We start from the raw sequence: 20,613 nt of genomic DNA, 5'->3' as shown, positions 1-20,613 counted from the left end.
TCAGCATATCCAAAACTAAAAATAATGCTAATTCTTGATTTTTTTAAAAAAAATGTTCACATTATTGTATAACTTTTAACAATGTCACAATACTTATGCTAACATTAAAAAGGTAAAAGGTTCCCCCGCACATGCGTGCTAGTCGTTTCCGACTCTAGGGGCCGGTGCTGATCTCCGTTTCAAAGCCAAAGAGCCAGCGCTTGTCCGAGGACGTCTCCGTGGTCATGTGGCCGGCATGACTAGACCCCAAACGCACACGGAACGCTGTTACCTTCCCACTGTAGTGGTCTCTATTTTTCTACTTGGATTTTTACGTGCTTTCGAACTGCTAGTTTGGCAGAAGCTGGGACGAGTAACAGGCGCTCACTCTGTTACGCGGCACTTGGGATTCGACCCGCCAAACTGCCGACCTTTGATCGACAAGCTCAGCGTCCTAACCCACTGAGCCACCGCGTCCCTATATGCTAACATTACTAGCAAACAAATATTAAGAAGATGACATGGAAGGAGATGATAATGGAGTGCTAGGCATGTCCAATTAAGGAAAATAATTATGAAGAGAACTTTATAAATGGCTGAAAATAATTGAATAAGTTTTTCAATAGAACTCTATATGATAGTGCATCATCCATTATCTTCTCTTTCTTCTCCATATTTCCACTTTCTTAAATGTACCCAGTTTTTCCTTCTCCTTTGTTTAAGAGATAGTACTGAATTTTTCAGAAAGACACAGAGGATTTATAAGGTATTATTAGTCATTGTTGTAAATGGAGGGAAATGCTACATAAATGGATGATTTGCAGTAATGTGAAATGCCCAACTAAGTAACCAGTTTCCCATCTTGACCCTGCCTACTTGGGAAATGCTGAGCTCCTTTTAAAGGAATTCAAATTTAATATACTCATATGTAACAGACAATGTATCTTCCTAGAGAATTAATCTGTCAATGATGTTTAGGAAGGAAAGGTCGTAGCATTTCACAGCCTCGTGATTTTTGATAAGGCTGAAATATTTGATTTCAGGCATGAAATTTTGCAGTTTGACCCCTGCTATAGATTCAAGTACACAAGTACACAACAGGCAGTTGGCTTCCACTGATAATGACAATTTTATATAATCTGGTCCATTTTTTCCCCCTTTTCTTTTTGTCCTGTCACATTTTCCTAAACCCCAGCTGCAACTTCCAAGTATTCTGTACCAAAGCTTTTCCTTCTCCGATCTACAGTACTTTTTGATGTGGCCTGATCCCATTGGGAAGGCCCCAGTTCAGGGTGCACCATAGCCATGTTCTCAAATCCATTTCCAGCATAAAATTGTTGTCATTTAGCCAGCCGTTAGGAAGATCTGGGAGTTACCTTCCAATTGTGGGTCAAACAGAAACCAATGCATTTTTTGTCTCTCAATCTGGTACCACACAAGCATGCTACAGAGCTATTTCTAATTTTCTAGGGAATCATCAGTGGGACTTACAAGTATGAGAAATGGAGTCTGTGGGATGTGGAGTTAAGCAGTGGCATCATACTCACAGAGTCACTTTGACGTTCTGTTGATGACAGCGTGGTTTTGATTGCATCCAACAGAATAATAAAATCACATGTTGGATTTCTTTCAAGGCTTTCTTGGGGAAAAAATACACACATTTATTTTAAATATGCACAGGAAAATGTGGGTAACCAGATGCACAGCAGATGTGCACCCAACAGCCATGGCTGACTGCAGCTCCCGGGGACCATCCCTGCGTCATTGGGGTTTAGACGAGACCATCCCCTCCTTTTAAATTCAGTCTGTTTTTGCCACAGCAAATGTTGCCGAACCTCTGGTGCTACATCAAGTGTGAAGTGACTCATCCTAAAGGGAAAAAACAAACCAACCCAAACAACAATTCCTTGCCGTTAAAGAGATAGTGCTGTGGGAGTTTTATTTTGAATGAATCCTGGTGGCTGGAACTGCCTGGTATCCATTTTCAATTTTCAGGCTGCCAGGAAATCTCATTAAAAGCAGACTTGTTGATGTAATGTAACTGCTGTTCTGTTTGGAGGGTGCTACCAATGTCATCCACTGAGTAACTGCTTTATGTGCTCCACTGTTTCAGGCAGATTTATCCCAAAATCGCTGAAATCATTCATTCCACAAATAAGTGGTAAGGGCCTCAGAGTCAGGTTACAAAAATCCAAACATTAGCTGGCACTAAAGAGATGCAGAAAACACTTTACTGTCAATTAGCAATCATCCAATTGTCTGCAACTCAGATCTGGTAGCTCTAATTAATGAGCTTTTGTGAATTTTTCCCCCTTTGATTCCTGGTGAATCTGGTCATAAAAACCAAATGCAAATGCAAGAAAAACCAAATGTACAGGTACAGCATAGTGGTACATCGCTCAATAGTAGTAACTGTGAGAGGGATCTTGGAATCCTAGTGGATAATCACTTAAATATGAGCCAGCAGTGTGCTGCAGATGCCAAGAAAAGCCAACACAGTGCTAGGCTGCATTAACAGAGGGATACAATCAAGATCACATGAAATGTTAATACCACTTTACAATGCCTTGGTAAAGCCATACTTGGAACACTGCATTCAGTTTTGGTCACCATGACATAAAAAAATGTCGAGACTCTAGAAAGAGTATAGAGAAGATCTACAAAGATGACCAGGAGACTGGAAGCTAAAACATATGCAGAACAGTTGCTGGCATTGGGTACGTCTAGTTTAATGAAGAGAAGGACTAGGGGTGACATGATAGCAGTGTTCCAATATCTCAGGGGTTGCCACAAAGAAGAGTGATTCAAGCTGTTCTCCAAAGCACCTGAAAGCAGGACAAGAAGCAACGGATGGAAACTAATCAAGAAGAGAAGCAACCTAGAACTAACAAGAAATTTCTGACAGTTAGAACGATTAATCAGTGGAACAACTTGCCTTTAGAAAGTGGTGAATGCTCCAACACTGGACGTTTTTAAGAAGAGACTGGACAACCATTTGTCTGAAATGGTACAGGGTTTCCTGCCTGAGCAGGGGGTTGGACTAGAAGATCTCCAAGGTCCCTTCCAACTCTGTTATTCTATTCTATTTTATAAATGAGAGGAGAGAATGTGGCTGGTCCAACACTGGAAGTTTTTAAGAAGAGACTGGACAGCCATTTATCTAGAATGGTATAGGGCAGGGGTAGGCAACCTTGGCTGTTTTATGACTCGTGGACTTCAACTCCCAGAATTCCTGAACCAGCCACGCTGGCTCAGGAATTCTGGGAGTTGAAGTCCACAAGTCATAAAAGAGCCAAAGTTGCCTACCCCTGGTATAGGGTTTCCTGCCTGAACGGGGTGCTGGTGGTGGTGGTGGTGGACGACTAGAAGACTTCCAAGGTCCCTTCCAGTTTGGTAATTTTGTTAAGTCACTTTTTCATCACTGCAAACAATCACTATGGGATACAGATCCCTCAACTGGCTTTATTGCTGTGCAGAACTTACATACATACAAATGTTATCGTTAAATTTGCATGCAGGAAATAATAGAGACAAATATGGTTATATAACTTTAGAAGCAGATAGGGGTTTGGATAGACTTCTGTACCTCATGTATTTAGAACAATAGTTGATCTGTGTAGTCCTCTTCCGTGGCATGTTTATCATTTTTGGCAAGTGAGTCAGCTCCAACTCATAGGCGAGTGACTGCTGTGTATCAAACGTGAGCTCTTTAGCATTGGATCTTCCCATGCTATGTAACATTTGACAGAAAGGGATCTCCAATATTTTCGATTTTGGGTGAGTACGTTAGTGTCTTCCATGTGATGTTTAAAGAAGTCATCTATTAATGTTCTTCGCCATGTATTTTGAGGGGGTCCCCTTAGTTGTTTGGCATTGGGGGGACCCATCTCATTGCCATCTTGGGATTTCAATTACTGTCCATTTGGTGTACATGACCTGCAAGTTGGAGTCTTCTGCATGCAATGTAATTTGTAGGAGAAACTCTTTTGGAGCAATTCTTCATTAGCAACATGGTCAAAATAGCGAATCTTTAGGATTCGACAAAAGCATCTTTGTTGAAAGACGTTGAGTCTCTTGTTAATACATGTGAGTTCTATTTGCAATAAACTAAACATTCACCCCTTCATGGATTACTGCCTTGTCGTGGCGAAGGGGCTTGCGTAATTCAATGAAGCTACAGTATGAGCTATGCCGTGCAGGGCCACCCAAGACGGAAAGGTCATAGCAGAGAGTTCTGACAAAACGTGATCCACTGGAGAAGGAAATGGCAACCCACTCGAGTATCTTTGCCATGAAAACCCTATGGACAGTACCAAAAGGCAAAACGATATGACGCTGGAAGATGAGCCCCTCAGGTCGGAAGGCGTCCAATATGCTACTGGGGAAGAGCAGAGGGCTAGTACTAGTAGCGCCAGAAAGAATGGAGCGACTGGGCCAAAGCCGAAAGGACGCTCAGCTGTGGATGTGTCTGGTGGTGAAAGGAAAGTCCGATGCTGTAAAGATTTTTTCTCCATAGGAACCTGGAACGTAAGATCCATGAATCAAGGCAAGCTGGATGTGGTCAAACAAGAGATGACAAAACAAACATTCACATTTTTCTGTAAAGAGCTAAAACTCCTTTGCACGAAATATACAATTTCCATCTGTACCTTGTCTTGGTAATGACCAGTTCTACGATCATGGTGCTTCTTTCAGACCATGTGAGAATGGCTTTTCCAAGAGAATCAGACAGTAAGGCCTTTAAAGGGTCATTTCTTGGCATATATCTATGCCTCCTTTTGGAAACAGAACCTAAACACTGCACAGCTCTAATATATTGCAAGCCCCCTTTCAAAAGAGGGAAGTTATGGGTATTGGAGAAGCAACATCCTGCAGTTTCTGTATTAATTATAAGGATTCTTTCCCCCCCCCCCAATAAGACAGATAGGCTTACTTCTAAGTAACAATTTAAAAAGACAAAGTTTTGCAGCATGAATGACCTGGGTTTTACAGAGAGGAAGCTAGCAAAGTTTCTTGTAGTGAGTTCTCTCCTACACATTATAATAAACGGTAGCTATGTTACAATCTGCTGTGGAGCAGCTGTGGGATACTTGACATTTTCATCACTTGAAATCCTCCTGGGATATAGTTATTTGATGACGTTGCAGGCAATTAAAATTATATTTCAATTTCTGGTAATGACCTAAATTGACATTTACACTGAGTTATTATTATGATATTATCAGTAGTTGTTATTGTCGATGTTGTTGATTTTGAGCCTGTTTTCCAAGATAAAAATCCTCAAAAGCAGACTAGATTAGAAGCTGGATCATAAAAAAAATCAAGGGCGTTTCAAATAGCGTGGAGTATAATTGCTTCTCGAAAGGGACGCGGTGGCTCAGTGGGTTAGGACGCTGAGCTTGTCGATCAGAAGGTCGGCAGTTTGGCGGGTCGAATCCCGAGTGCCGTGTAACAGAGTGAGCGCCTGTTACTCATCCCAGCTTCTGCCAACCTAGCAGTTCGAAAGCACGTAAAAATGCAAGTAGAAAAATAGGGACCACTACGGTGGGAAGGTAACAGCGTTCTGTGCGCCTTTGGCGTCCAGTCATGCCGGCCACATGACCACGGAGACGTCCTCGGACAAGCGCTGGCTCTTCGGCTTTGAAACGGAGATGAGCACCGGCCCCTAGAGTCAGAAACGACTAGCATGCATGTGCGGGGGAACCTTTACCTTTACCTTATAATTGCTTCTCAACAGGACCCTTGTGAAAGAGATGGGATACCACTGTATGCACGGAAGCCTTTTGATTGGATTGGACCAAGATCTGTCTCCTAACTTTGAAATATCAAGGTCTACAAAGCATTCTCTGTGTGAAAGGGGGAAAAAATGCAACAAAACTAAAGACAAGGTTAAATACGAGTTTCTGAGAGTTGAGTTAAAGGATGCATATAAGAAGCTCTATTTTGCTGTACTCTTGAATCATAGAATTGGGAAACTGAAGGGCCCAGAAGGATCATCCAGTACCACCCTTTTCAATGTACAGGAAAGTCATCCTTAAGAAGTGGCTGTCCAATCTCTTCTTACAACCTATCAAAGATGGAGAACCCACAACTTCCAAAGGAAGCTTGGACAGCGTGAACAGATCTTAAGTGTCGGGAAGTTTTCTTTATATTCCAACAAGCAAAATCAATGGGGAAAGATGGACCTGCTTAACAGGCATGTGACTCACTTTACAATGGCAATGATTCACTTAACAACCATAACAAAAAAAGGTCATAAAATCGGTCACAACTGACATAGCAACTGTCTTGCTTAGCCATGGAAATTCTGGTCCCTGTTGTGGTTCTGAAGTCAAGGCCTACCCGTATAAAGAAATGCAAAGAAATTCACCTTGAAAATGGAAACTTTTCTGCTAAACAGGCAGCATTATTCATTATTCTCTTATATAGTATTTATGGCTTTGTATTGAATGAAGGGACGCGGTGGCTCAGTGGGTTAGGACGCTGAGCTTGTCGATCAGAAGGTTGGCAGTTTGGCGGGTCGAATCCCGAGTGCCGCGTAACACAGTGAGCGCCTGTTACTCGTCCCAGCTTCTGCCAACCTAGCAGTTCGAAAGCACGCAAAAAATGCAAGTAGAAAAATAGGGACCACTACGGTGGGAAGGTAACAGTGTTCCGTGCGCCTTTGGTGTCTAGTCATGCCGGCCACATGACCACGGAGACGTCCTCGGACAAGCGCTGGCTCTTCGGCTTTGAAACGGAGATGAGCACCGGCCCCTAGAGTTGGAAACGACTAGCACGCATGTGCAGGGGAACCTTTACCTTTACCTTATTGAATGAAATTGTCTAGATTAATATGCGGAATTTTGCAGCCTTCTTGGGATTTTCCGAATTGCAGTAAATCATGGCTGGAGAGAGGCTTTGCCCTGTGGTCAAGAGGAGCTTTGCCTGAATCGGACTCAGGGAAAAGCCAATGAATCTCTCCCCGGCAGCGTCTCTACAAATTAGTCATCTAGGAACAAGCCGGAATCTGCTGGTTCCTTTTGCTGATGAGGCCCCAAGACAGAGCTCTGAATTATGTCAGCACTGAGCTAGTGTAACAGATCTGCCTCCCTTTTAGAAATCGTTAAAGGAGAATTGTCCTTCCACCCCTTTTCTTCTTTGGCTGGCGTGAGTCAGCGCACTTTTGAAGTGCTGTTTTGCCTTCAGCATCAAAACAATATGACCAAGACCCCTCTTCTCCCACCTTTAAGATGGCTTTCTTCCTTTTCTAATTTGCCTCTTTGGTCTTTCTTCTCCTCTTCAGAATTTCCTGAGACTGCTCAGATCTCTTGAGGGACGTGAAAGTTATAGCTTTATTTGTCTAACTTGTATGGACGATTTATAATCTTTTTTTTTAACTGCAATGGAAGCCAACAGAGCACTGGACTCAAAATTTGCTTTTGCTTGTGGGCTGAAAGTCGATGTAACTGTAGGCTAGCTGATGGGGAGGAGAAAGAAGAGAAGGCAAAACCTCTGGGGCAGATCCTGAATTATGGCAATGCATTTTGAAATTTACCAATTAGAGGACAAGAGGAAGGCGGAGGAAGAGGGAAGAGTAGCAAATCATTTATCTTCGCCTTCCCTATTACCTATTTTGGAGAAAATCTGAAGAACCAAAGAGCTTCCTTATGAAACACATCAAAATTTCATTTCCTACTGAGTGGGATGGATGCAAAACTGGTGATGTGGGATCTCGAGATAGTTTACTTGCTCTTCAGTGTCTTATTGGGTATTTCCAGAGACAGGCGGGGAAAAAAACATTTTCTGGCATTTTCTATCCAAGAAAAAAAACATTTTATGGCTTTGTGTAGTGAGAGTCAGTGGATAAAATGGACAGGTTTAGGTGCCTGGTACATATAACACAATCAGATTGGGCTTTGGAGTCACACTTTTTCCAGGTATCCTGCCTAACTAAAGTGTTGCTCAGAGCATGAGGCCAGTGATTATCAAGATCGCCTGGAATGGGGTAGAGCTGAAATACTTTAGGTCCCCTTAGGTTTTGAAAAGGGTTATAGGGATAGTTTGCTCCATAAGCCCATTCCTCCCGCAAGGGTGAAAAGAACCTTATTGATGTGGCTTTAGAAGCTAAGCGTTCCAAGTCTAAGTATCTCTTGTACCTTCCAGAATGCAACAACAGTTCAATATGCTGGGCAAGTGAGTCTAGGGTTTCCAGGAAAGTCCTAGATTGCAGATGGCCCCCTTTTTTATTTCCTAACTATGGCTAGAACCAAAGAAAGACTTAAGCATTAAAAAAAATCAGAGTTGAGTAGGCTCTTAGAGAACATCTAAATCAAAGCCTGGCTCAGTGCAGGATCCACTATGCATTTCTGACATGTGGTGTTTCCATCTTTGTATGAAGATCTCTAGTAAAGGAGAACTCACCACTTTGTGTGGTATTCGTTCTTTTGGCTAAATAAGTTGGGAAATTCCAACTTACACCTCCTTTCTGTATTTTTAACCTGATGGGGTTTTTTGTCCTTCCTCTTGAAGCAATGGAGAATAAGTCTACTTCAACGTCAACAGCTTAAGATCGTCCCCAAAGGTGCTTTTTTCAAAAGGCAACTGGACCTTTTTGGATTTTTTTTTCCTTTGAAAATATTTTGTTCCCATCCAAGAAGCTTCTTCAGTTCTAGCTAATTGGTGGGGAATGGAAGGATCATTGCTAGCCCTCTGAGAGTTGGTCCTTAGCACTTTGAGAGTAGTTGAGGATTTATCTGTATCCTCAGAGCCACCTGAATCAGAGTGCAAATGAGTGTGGAACCTGCTTGGAACTGCTGAAAGGACTGTGTTGTAAATAGGAGATAGGTGGTATCTTATCCTTCCTGCTCTGTTGAGAAAAAAACCCCAAGAAAGTCCAGTTGCCTTTTGAAAAAAGCACCATGGAACACCATGACCTGCATGATTGAGAATCTCCATAGACAATAGCTGAAGATATCTAAACCCTTCCAGCTTATCTCCCCTCAGTCATGTCTTCTGTAGGCTAAACGTTCCTCATAGGACTTGGTTTCTAGATCCCTCGCCTTCTTGGTGTCTGCCCTCTCTCTCTGAACCTGTCACTGTCCTTTTGGAGCTGTGCCCAGAACAGGACACAATTGTGCTGAAGTCTGATACTTTGTGTTGCTGCCTGTCTTACTGTAATGAAGTAAAATGATAGTAGGTAAAGGTAAAGGTTCCCCCGCACATGCGTGCTAGTCGTTTCCAACTCTAGGGGCCGGTGCTCATCCCCGTTTCAAAGCCACTTGTCCGAGGACGTCTCTGTGGTCATGTGGCTGGCATGACTAGACACCAAAGGCGCACGGATCGCTGTTACCTTCCCACCATAGTGGTCTCTATTTTTCTACTTGCATTTTTACGTGCTTTCGAACTGCTAGGTTGGCAGAAGCTGGGACAAGTAACAGTCGCTCACTCTGTTCTACTTACCACAGTACAAAAAAGATGTTGAGGCAGAGAAGAACAGCAATGATGATTAGGGGCCTGGAGGCTAAAGCATAAGGCAAACAGTTGCAAGAACTAGATATGTCTAATCTAACAAAGGAGTAGGGGTGACATGACAGAGTCTTAAGGGGCTGTCACAGAAAAGAGCAGTTTGACTTACTCTCCAAAGCACCTGAGGGCAGGACAATAAGTAACGGATGGAAACATATCAAAGAGAGAGACAACCTAGAACTAAGGATAAATTTCCTGACAGAAAATTAATCGGTGAAATGGCTCCAGAACCTGTAGGTGCTCCGTCAGTGGAGATTTTCAAGAAGACACTGGAAATTGTTCCGAATGGTATACAGTCTCCTGCTCAAGCAAAGGATTGGACTAGAAGACCTCCAATCCACTTCCCAAGAATTAATATATCTGAAGAATGTTAAGCCCAGGAAACTAGTATATAAATGCTAGAGGCAGAAGAAGCCATACACATTTTTATCCATAAAGGAGAAAATCTTTTGTTCAACTTGCTTTACCATTGAAAGCTTTTATGTGAAGAAATTGTGATGGGAGCCCAAGGGTCACACAACATAAGGCACCTGAGACTTCTTCAAATTTGCTCTTGGAAGTGGTGAAGGTTTTTTGGCCCAAATAACTAAGTAGTTATTTTCTAACTGACAACGCTCTGTCGGGGTCATCTTTGCAATTGAGCTGTTTCACATCAGAGGCACATTCAGACTTATTTCTTCTCCAGAATACTTAAAAAAAAAAGAATCTGAATGAGGGAAATAGCAATTGAATAAGTTAGTACTATAACAAAATAACAGAGTTGGAAGAGACCTTGGAGGTCATCTAGTCCAACCCCCTGTTCAAGCAGGAAACCCTATACCATTTCAGACAAATAGTTGTCCAATCTCTTAAAAACCTCCAGTGTTGGAGCACCTACAACTTCTGGAGGCAAGTTATTCCACTGATTAATTGTTCTCATTGTCAGAAAATTTCTCCTTAGTTCTAGGTTGCTTCTCTCCTTGATTAGTTTCCATCCACTGCATCTTGTTTTACATTCAGATGATTTGGAAAATCTTCTTTGTGGCAACTCATGAGATATTGGAACACTGTTATAATATCACTCCCCTGGTCTTTCTTTTCATACTGAAAGACTTCTTGATTTGTGAGGTTTGTTGAACTGGGAAACAGTCCCTTAATAGGATAATGAGGTGTGGAGAAATAGCAATTAAGTCTGAGGCACATTGGGTCACATCTCATTCCTGTATCATATGGAAATTTTGCATAGCATATCCATGAATTGTTATGATTAGAAGATTTTTTTCAATGCAAGCAGTAACAGTTGTAGGTTACTGGATTTTCTTTTGTCTCATGATTCTATACTATTGGTTGTTAGCATTAATGTCAAGACCATTAGGTAGACTACATCAAGAAATCAGCTCCATGGGAACGGTAAAACTACTTTTATTTAAATTTGCTATAATAAGAGAATCGTGGAAGTATGATTGCCCCTCCTCTCGTCTTTATTGTTCAATGAATTAGGGAGGTGTCTGAGCTTCTTCTGATAATTACGTATCTGTTGTAGAATTAAAATGTATTTCATTCTCCATCATCCTGAAGACAGATCCTGCCTATCACCACCAAGGTCATCTTTCTTGCTCTCTACAGATGTGGACCTTTTGAAAATGATCCAGAAGAAGACTTACTTATTAAAACAGCTCAACTTCTTTTAAGTTTCCATGAGGGCCTAAACAAATTGTCCCTGTTACATAGTCATAGTAACATTAATAAATCATTCCTTAAAGTAGTTTCCCGATACTCCCGTGTAACACCTCTTCTCCGTGAGCTGCATTGGCTTCCGGTTGCCCTCCGGGTGAGATTCAAGGTGCTGGTAATGACCTATAAAGCTCTAAATGGCGAGGGTCCGGATTATCTAAGGGAACACCTGCTGCCGGCATCAACTTCCCATCATCCTGTGTGCTCCCACAGGGAGGGCCTTCTTAGGGTACCGCCGGTTAAGAAATGCTGGCGGGTTATCCCCAGGGGAAGGGCGTTCTCTGTGGGCGCGCTGGCCCTTTGGAACCAGCTTCCCACGGAGCTTAGGACCGCCGCCGACCTTCGCTCATTTTGTAGGGACTTGAAAACTTGGTTTTTTGAGTTGTCTGGCCCAGACTGAGGGGTTTTAATTATTTAATTAATGGGGTTTTAGTTAAGTTCAGGGATTAATTTAATCTTAGTTTTAATCGTTTTTAATTGTATATGATGTATTTTAACTTTTAATTTTCCCTGTAAACCGCCCTGAGTCCTACGGGAATAGGGCGGTATATAAATTTAAATATAAAATAAATAAATAAAATAAACCCCAAGCTGTGGACCGCTACTGGTTGTAGCCCATTGGGAACCAGGTTGCAGCCCATTGGGAACTGAGCCACTGAAGCAGCAGGTGAGCGCACAAAGCTTCCTTTGTGCATGCATGGGATTTAGGTTGTGCACATGAAACCATTCCCCCCCCCTCCCGCTGCCGCCACCACATCTGCAGAACCAAAAAGGTTGGGGACTCCTGCCTTAAAGCAACAGCATTTGTCTGTCATTCTTTTATGGATGCCTGGGAAAAGACGGGGTTCTTTAATGAATAGCAAAGAAGTGTTGTGGTCTCATGAGGTCTGAAGCATTTCTTCCAAAACTTTTTTTTAATAAGGCATAACTCCACTGACTAGGATATACAAGCAAAATGTAAAACAGGTGAAAGGGGAACTTGAGTAATGATAAACTCCTAATATATGCAGGGCATTACTCTATGAAACTATTTATAGTGATAACTGGAGGCTTTTTTGGAAGAAGCTGGGATGCTTCCAGCTCTTGTTACTTACCCGTTTCAAGTGGAGATGTCAAAGATTGAATCTGAGACCTTCTACACACTGCCAACAAAAGTGCGTATAGTCAAGGCTATGGTCTTCCCAGTTGCAATGTATGGCAGTGAAAGCTGGACCATAAGAAAGGCTGAGCGCCAAAGAATTGAGGCCTTTGAACTCTGGTGCTGGAGAAGACTCCTGCGAGTCCCTTGGACTGCAAGGCGATCAAACCGGTCAGTCCTAGAGGAGATCAACCCTGACTGCTCTTTAGAAGGCCAGATCCTGAAGCTAAAACTCAAATACTTTGCCCACCTAATGAGAAGGAAGGACTCACTGGAGAAGAGCCTAATGCTGGGAAAGATTGAGGGCAATAGAAGAATGGGATGACAGAGAATGAGGTGGCTGGATGGAGTCACTGAAGCAGTAGGCGTGAGCCTAAATGGACTCCAGAAGATGGTAGAGGACAGGAAGGCCTGGAGGAATGTTGTCCATGGGGTCGCGATGCGTCAGACACGACTTCGCAGCTAACAACAACAGCAACAACATATATTTTATTAGTTTATCAAACCATAAAATACAGAAATACAAAGAAAAATGGGAAAATAGGGGAGGAAAAGGAAAAAGAAAAAGAAAAACATTGACTTCAAACTCTTTTTGATGCAGTAGAATAAGGTTATATTAGTACAGTACATACCAGTCATTTCTATAACAAAAAATCTATCTAAGCAGCAAAACCTGAATTCAGAGTTTCCTTTTTTTCCAGCCAAAGTACAAAGTCCAACAGTGATTTTCGAGTAGAGACAAAATTGTGCTCTTTTCTTTAATCAAAGTAGTCAATTTAGCCATCTCTGCTAACTCCATCAACTGTTGCAGCCATTCATCCACTGTGGGAATCAAAGTGTCCTTCCATTTTTGTGCATAGCGTATTCTTGCTGCTGTCTATATATATAAAACATTGAAGTTCCATTTTTTTTCAAGTTCATGCATTAAGCACAACTAATCTAAAATTGTGAATACATTCTGCTTCCATCTATCATGAAGTCCCATTATAGTGTAATGGAATGCTGAAAACTAGTTTGTGCAGATTAAAACAAGCTCATCTAACTTCTGCTTTGGCTCAATTCTCCATTTCTTCTTCCATGTCAGACTGTGCAAAGCTGTCCTCTCTGGTTTCTGAAGCATGCAGAAAAACGTTGAGCTTTGAAAAGAGCAGCTATCTAACCACTTTCACCATCCACCCATGTTGCAGGCTAATTTGAGATGACGACAGACAGAAATGGGGCAGTTCAGTTTCTACAGCAGACATTATTAACAAGGAAAGAGTTGGTGGGTTGGCAGGCACAGATATTATTACCTGTGCCTGCAGCACATCCATCAAATAATTCCCCTTAAAAGATTGTTAAGTAGCAAGGGCTTGGTGGTAGAAGAAATCAAGGAAGCCTCTAGGCAAGAAGAAATACTTTGAATAACTGGGTAGATTAAGCTGAAACAAGTAATTCGCTTCATGTTTCAATTCAGTATCATTCCGATCGGAGTCACTGAACAGAATGGGAGCGCCACCTGCTATAATACTGACACAACTAAGCAGCTGTTTGCCACTCATCCATCCCTTGGATTGGACACCAGTGAGTCCTAAAGAAGAGATAATCTGTCATATTATGTTCTTTTTTTAATTGGGAGCCCTAGCAGGAACTACAGAGGGTGCAAGACTCTCCACGTTCGCAGTCATTTTCTAAATTATTCCTGTAGCACGAGAGGCTGGATCTATCCACAGTTCTGTCCTGCTTTTCAAGAGTATACTTTGCAGCATTTTTCTGGAAGTATGGAATAATGGAAAGATTTCCATCAACAGGAGCTCCTGCCTCCTCCTCCTCCTCCTCCTCCTCCTCCTCCTCCTCCTCCTCCTCAACTACAGAATGAGATAAAAGGCAGCTAAAAAGGGGAGGGGGGAGAGAGAGATCCCTAGAGATAAAAAAACAGGTAGAAGACTTAATATCAACTCTCTACTTTATCTCGATATATCAAAAGGGTGTACAAATATCAAGAGCCACTAGAAATGATACTTAAGACTGGCCTATAGCTTTAACCTTTGATGTACTGTAAATCAGGGCAGCAGAATAGAGATGGAAAGTAGGGATCAGATGATCCCCTCCTATCTTCCAGGAGATCAGGAAGGAAACAATTGGTTGAGTAGGGAAGATGCATCCAACCCAAAAATATGAGGAAGCTTCTGCTCCCGTTAACATTTGAATAAACAAACACAATCCAACCCCATAGGTCTTTGTAAAAAAATATATCTCAAGAACTGAGCCCCCCCATTATAATTTTTTTTACTACCACTAAGCACACATGCTGACACAAATCCGACCACTGGATGATTTAGGTTCAAATGTCAAAGCCACAAAAGAAAGTAATGGAGCCATTTTGTCCTCCAGACCATGAAAAATCCACCTGTCATTTGGAATTTTGATTTGATTGTATTTCTGAGATGGATTCTTGTTCCATTTCAGTAAGAAACCGTGGGTAATTTCACCCAAGCATGCGATGTTGACAGTTATGGATTGAAGGCTTCGGAGCTAGATAAAACAGATCCAAATACTTATATATGTCTACTTTTAGAAACAGAACACATATACATACACATTCAAGATTTTTCTGAATCAAAAAACAGAAATGGGGAACTGATCAAATAAAACTGATTGTGCCAATTCATTACCTTCTCCTTTTTTCAGGGGACATAGAATATGGGAATGTATGGATGATAATAATAAGACTAATAATAATGAATCCCACACCTTACAGAAGTTTCTTTCTTTATATCCCACCTTTATTATTTTTACAAATAATTCAAGACGAACATATCCAACACATATTTCCCCTCCTATTTTTCCAACAACAACAACCCCTTTGAGGTGGGTTGGGCTGAGAGAAAGTGATTGGCCAAAAGTCACCCAACTGGCTTTCATGGCTAAGGCAGGACTTGAATTCATGATCTCCCACTTTCTAGCCTACTGCATTAACCACTAGACAAAATTAGCTCTCCGTCAGAACTCCTTTCATCAGCTGGATCTTTGAGAAGTTGACTTCTATCAGAGATCTTAAAATGTGCTGCAATCTCATCTCTCTATCAGAGGGGAAAGGGATTTCTTCACTAGAGAAAATATATTTGGAAGAGGTTGATTCATAAACTGTAATTTAACAGTTCATGAATCAAGAAATTGCCCTAAAATTGCAACCTACTGTAAAAGACGTTTACTGTGTAGAGATAGGGCTATTTCAGACTGCAGGTTGTTCAGAGGTTCAGTGGTAAACTATCCTCAGGAAGCAATTGCTGTCTTGATTATACACATAAATAAATAAACAGACACAACAGGTGAAATGTCCAAGCAAAGTGCCGTTTCTAATAATCAGTTATCTTCATCTTTTTTTATCGTTATTTAGCTTTTGAAATATGTTGCTCTTATATATGGAACCTTTGAATTAATTGTCTTAATGTATTGCTTCTCAGATGTGTTGCACAGGTGGAAGAGAAAATGTCCTTATTGTGGATGAGGGCATTTGTAATTGGACACATCTAGAAAGTAATATTAGAGAAGGGTGATTTTCATATATAGATAGTCCTCGACTTACGACCACAATTGAGTCTGAAATTTCGGTTGCTAAGCAAGACAGGTGTTGAGTTTTGCTCCATTTTACGACCTTTCTTTCCACAGTGATTAAGTGAATCACTGCAGTTGTTAGGTTAGTAACACGGTTAAGTGAATTTGGCTTCCCCCTTTGACTTTGCTTGTCAGAAGGTTGCAAAAGGTGATCATTTGACCCCGGGATGCTGCATATGAATGCACTATTTAAAAGAGATCATAAATATGTGCCAGTTGCCCAGCATCTAAATTTTGATCAGGTGGCCTTGGGGACTCTACAACGGCCATAAGTGTGAACAATGGTCATAAATCACTTTTTTTCAGTGCTGTTGTAACTTTGGATGTTCAGTAAATGAATGGTTGTAAGGTAAGGACTATCTGTAATCAGGGATACCTCCTGTTGTCCAAACAATCAATTGTTTGATTATGAACTAGTGAGTAGGACTGATAAACCTCCATCAAAACTTGAAAAGCAGCACAAGAAGAAAATCTAAGACGCAATTTGTAGCTGTTTTTTGCACAATGTTTTTAGACAGATATTCCATATATCATCTTAAGAAAAAAACTCAGATCCTGAATTTATTTTTTATCTTTGTTAATTGTATCTTCAAGCTTTATAGAGACAGTTTTACAGCTCTGGAAGCTACAGAAGGTTTGAAGTGAACTTGGGGTCTAATATTAAGAGTGTTTACTTGAACTCTTTGAGAGTTAATGATTCATTCAACTAAAATGTTCTTAACAAGATTTTGCATCTCCTGCTGATGATGGATGAACAAATCATAACGCGTGAAAAAACATTCTTATTAGAGTTTATTGGCTCTTTCTTTGATGCTGCTAAAAGTTGAGAGCCATGATATGTTTTCATTTCTCTCTTTTTTTTAACAAATCAAATCCACCAAGTGTTGAATCACTGTCAGTAAAGATTTAAGTCAATTTTCTCTCTTGTCAGGAGAAAATGGGAGAAAAGAGTATATATTGTCCTGAGGAAACCTGGGATATGTCTAGCAACGAAATAAAATGTGAGACTGTGTTATGGGAGGGAAAAAATAACCCAATTAACTGCTCTAAATTTCCTTACATGGTTTTGAATTTTTATTATTTTAATTTAATTTATATTCTCCCTAAATTACATTTTACAGAGCCAGTTATGGTTTCTGTTGATTATAAGTGTTTTTTTGTAAAATTCAAAGAGATCAGCTGTCAAATCTGTAATCCAGAACATGTCCTTCATTTGAAATTTCTGCAAAACGTAACTGAAACTGCAGTGTACGTGATAACAGATCCAAAGCATATTTGTCATATGCTTAGTTTAGCATGGAAACCATTCAAAACAAATTCTAAAAGTACAAATTTGAGTGTTTATGGCAGTCTATTCTATCTTCTTTGGTTCATCAAAGGGTAGATTTACAAAATGTGTTTTTTTAAAAAAATCTGCCCTCTATCCATAACATAAAGACCTGTCCATTAACATAAATTTTCCTTAGTCTTTTGAACTTTAACAGCCTGAATCATCCATATGTTCTACTTCAATATATTAAGTGGCTATCAAATTTGAGAAATAAGAGAATTTATTTTAATTGTACTCCTTTAAACTGCTTGGGCTATTATGTGTCATAAACTCACCAGATCATATTTTTCTTTCCTATAGCTCTTGTTGTACGTTTTCTGACCAAACGATTCATATGGGAGTATGACCCCACTCTTGGTGAGTTTTTTTTCCTATTGTGTCTTATAATTACACTGCTATTACTATCTTTGTAAGCCACCCAGAATCACTGAGAGCTGAGTTGCATGGCCATATAGATTTTCTTAAATAAATAAAAATATACCATCACAGACATATATGCTACTTCATTAGAACAGTCTTGAAATATAACCGTTGCATGTAGGTTCAATCTCCAGTATTTTTCCATTCAAGAAATTGTGGAAAAGACACTTCCCCAAATCCTAGAGAGCTACCAACAAACTGAACAAACAGTAATATGAACCAGTAGCCTGTTTTTTTTATGCTGACATTTCAGACCGTGTTTTCATTTTGCCAGTCAGGTTGCAAAAACTAAGTTTAATGTGAGCAGGCTTCAATATCCATAATTATATAGTTAAAATAGCAAACCAAATTAGCCAAGCAATTTCAGTGAAAAGACCTTGGCATGGGATTTAAGAAAAGCTTAGTAAAGCATGAGCTTGAATGGACAACAACCCTAAAATTCCCAGATTTTAAATATTTTAAGCCTAGTCTTTGGGCTGCATGACTACCGTTATTGAGTGTAATGTAATCTCTTCAATATTATTTAAAAATTAGAGTACTATAGAAAATATGCTTGGTGCAAAATAACTGCTTTGGACAGGGGGGAATAAAATGCTCCCTGAAATCATCTTTATTTTTTTGGGTGGGGAAAGTGTTGATTGCATCTTTTTTTAAAAAAAATTACTTTTTATTAAAAAGTTTTAATAATATTTAAAAAATTAAACCATCCCAAATCCAAGAGAAACAAAAGAATAGAAAAAAAGGAAAGGAAAAAGTAGACACAGAAAAGGAAAAAGGAAAGACTATTTTTTTTAATCCCATTTATATCCCGCCCTTCTCCGAAGACTCAGGGCGGCTTACAATCTAAGCACAAATCAAATGTGCTTAGCAATAGCCTTCATTCTATGTATATGCCTGCTTATTAGGGCTTTCGCCCGCCCCCCCAAGCGGCATTATTACAAAGTCAGCTTATTGCCCCCAACAATCTGGGTCCTCATTTTACCTACCTCGGAAGGATGGAAGGCTGAGTCAACCTTGAGCCTGGTGGGATGCGAACCTGCACTAATTGCAGGCAGCTGGTGTTACTTAAGGAGGCATTAGCCCACTGCTCCACCAAGGAAGTCACTTCTGATGTTCTTTATAAAAAAAGTGCAAGCAAATTTAGTATCAGTCTTTGATATGACATTACATAAATTGCTTCTTCCCATATTTCAAGCCTTATCCATCAACCATTCCCCAAATTGTTAATGTTTCTGTCCAGGATTAGCAAAAAGTCCATAAAAGGTTCTCAGAATAGTATAAATGAATTTCTTGTTTCTACCCTAATCAGGCAGGTCAGTTTCATACTCATTTCTTTTGCTCCCATCATTCTTAATCTTTGCTTCATTAAGATGCTGTCATAAGATCTGATCTCCATCCAAATGTTCTTGGAAATTTCTTCCTCGCTTTAACAGCTCTCTTTTGTAAATTCAGTAATAGATCATTACCCAGGTCATTTTTCATCTCTTGGCTTATCATTTGTATTCCCACTTTAGTTTTCATCTCTGTGTTATAACTCACAAATCCTATTTTATTTTCTAGTATTCAAATGATTCTCCTTTGCCTATTGCATTTTTTCTTTAAGATCTCTTTTAAATAGTGTACTCATACGAGGGCAATTCGGAAATCAACCTCCATTTGGTTATCAATGAGAGACGCTCACAGATACAGAACTTTTATTATACACATTAGAAAAATACTGCATTACATTACTTTTTTGACGTAATCGCCATTCAAATTCAGGCACTTGTCATAACTTCTTACAAGGTTTGAAATTCCTTAGTAGTAGTCGCTCGGCACCAAATCTGTGCTATGGGGGGGGGTATAATCAAAAACATCCCAATGGAACTGCTTCAAAAGTTCTTGGGTGTGTCTAGTGGTGTGCGGGCGAGCATTATCATGAACAAACAGCACACTGGAAGTCAGCATGCTCTGACACTTGTTATGGATAGCTCATCCACGTTTCACAGTAGGCTTCTGAATTGATGGTTGAACCACTCTCCATGAACTTCACTAGCAGTACTCGTTTGGCATCTTCACATTTGGTGGGATTTTCTATGGTACCACTTCTGGTGTGGTGTTGGTTCACGATAATGCTCGCCTGCAACCAATGCAGCTTGCAGAAATGTAACATGTATTGTTCTAGAAACACTCATAACTGTCAGTACTGCTACATTTTGCATTAGAGTCAAAGGTTCTAGAATCTAGATGCTCTTCAAGGGCAGCCACATATAAAGTGTGTCCCCGTAGTCTATTCTTGAGGTCATCAGGGCATGAGTAACTGTGAGTAGGGCCTCATGAACCAGAAATGGCTGCAAGTGGCACACCACACATATATAGTATAAGTGTGGAAGAACTGAAATTTTGTTGACCCAAAGTTGGCTTGACATATGATTTTGCTCCGTTTTTTAAGAGTAGAGTGCAACATCCATTCTAAAAGTCATCCTACTAACAATGCCATAAGTTGACACTGCAATGAAATTTTTTGTAGATAGTCAAGCCACGTGCTGTTAAAACATTCTTCCCTGCTGATACACTACCCAATGGAACTTTGAACTGATGTAAACCCCAACAAGACAATTATAATCAAGTTTGGAATGTGATGCAGAATAAATTCTGCCCAAAGGGGCAGAGAACAAGCTAGATTTTTTTAAAAAAGAAAATACTTATATCCCCCCTTCTTGATGATTCAGATTCTCCAAGCTGCTCTAAAGCCGAAATGAACTGGCCCTTGAAATTGTGTTCTGCTTGAAAATTAATAGTGGTTTAGTAATCAATTACAGTCGCAATTTGTCTCATACTTTTTTCCTGGCAATTCTTTCAGACTCCAAGCATATGGCACTGACATCCACAAACTAATTATATTTTAACTGATTTGTGAATGGCTGCCAAAGTCACTAGAAATAAGGCA

The 20,613-nt window shown here is 40.3% G+C and overlaps 1 protein-coding gene across 2 annotated transcripts in view; it reads left to right on the top strand.

Moving 5' to 3' along the window:
- Nucleotides 1-20,613, top strand: part of RERG (RAS like estrogen regulated growth inhibitor) — a gene marked incomplete at both ends in the record, with an annotated part of 121,155 nt that overhangs the window by 92,275 nt on the left and 8,267 nt on the right. The window contains one exon of one of the 2 annotated variants that reach the window (XM_081331825.1): nucleotides 17,565-17,621. The exons of the other annotated variant lie outside the window; for it this stretch is intronic. Coding sequence (XP_081187951.1) covers nucleotides 17,565-17,621 — 57 coding nt within the window. The remainder of the gene's footprint in view (nucleotides 1-17,564; nucleotides 17,622-20,613) is intronic. 2 annotated transcript variants of the gene reach the window in all.

This window comes from Vipera berus (genome assembly GCF_964194415.1).
Source record: "Vipera berus genome assembly, chromosome: 6".
NCBI classification, from domain to species: Eukaryota; Metazoa; Chordata; class Lepidosauria; order Squamata; family Viperidae; genus Vipera; species Vipera berus.
This window is presented reverse-complemented; position numbering and strand designations above follow the sequence as displayed.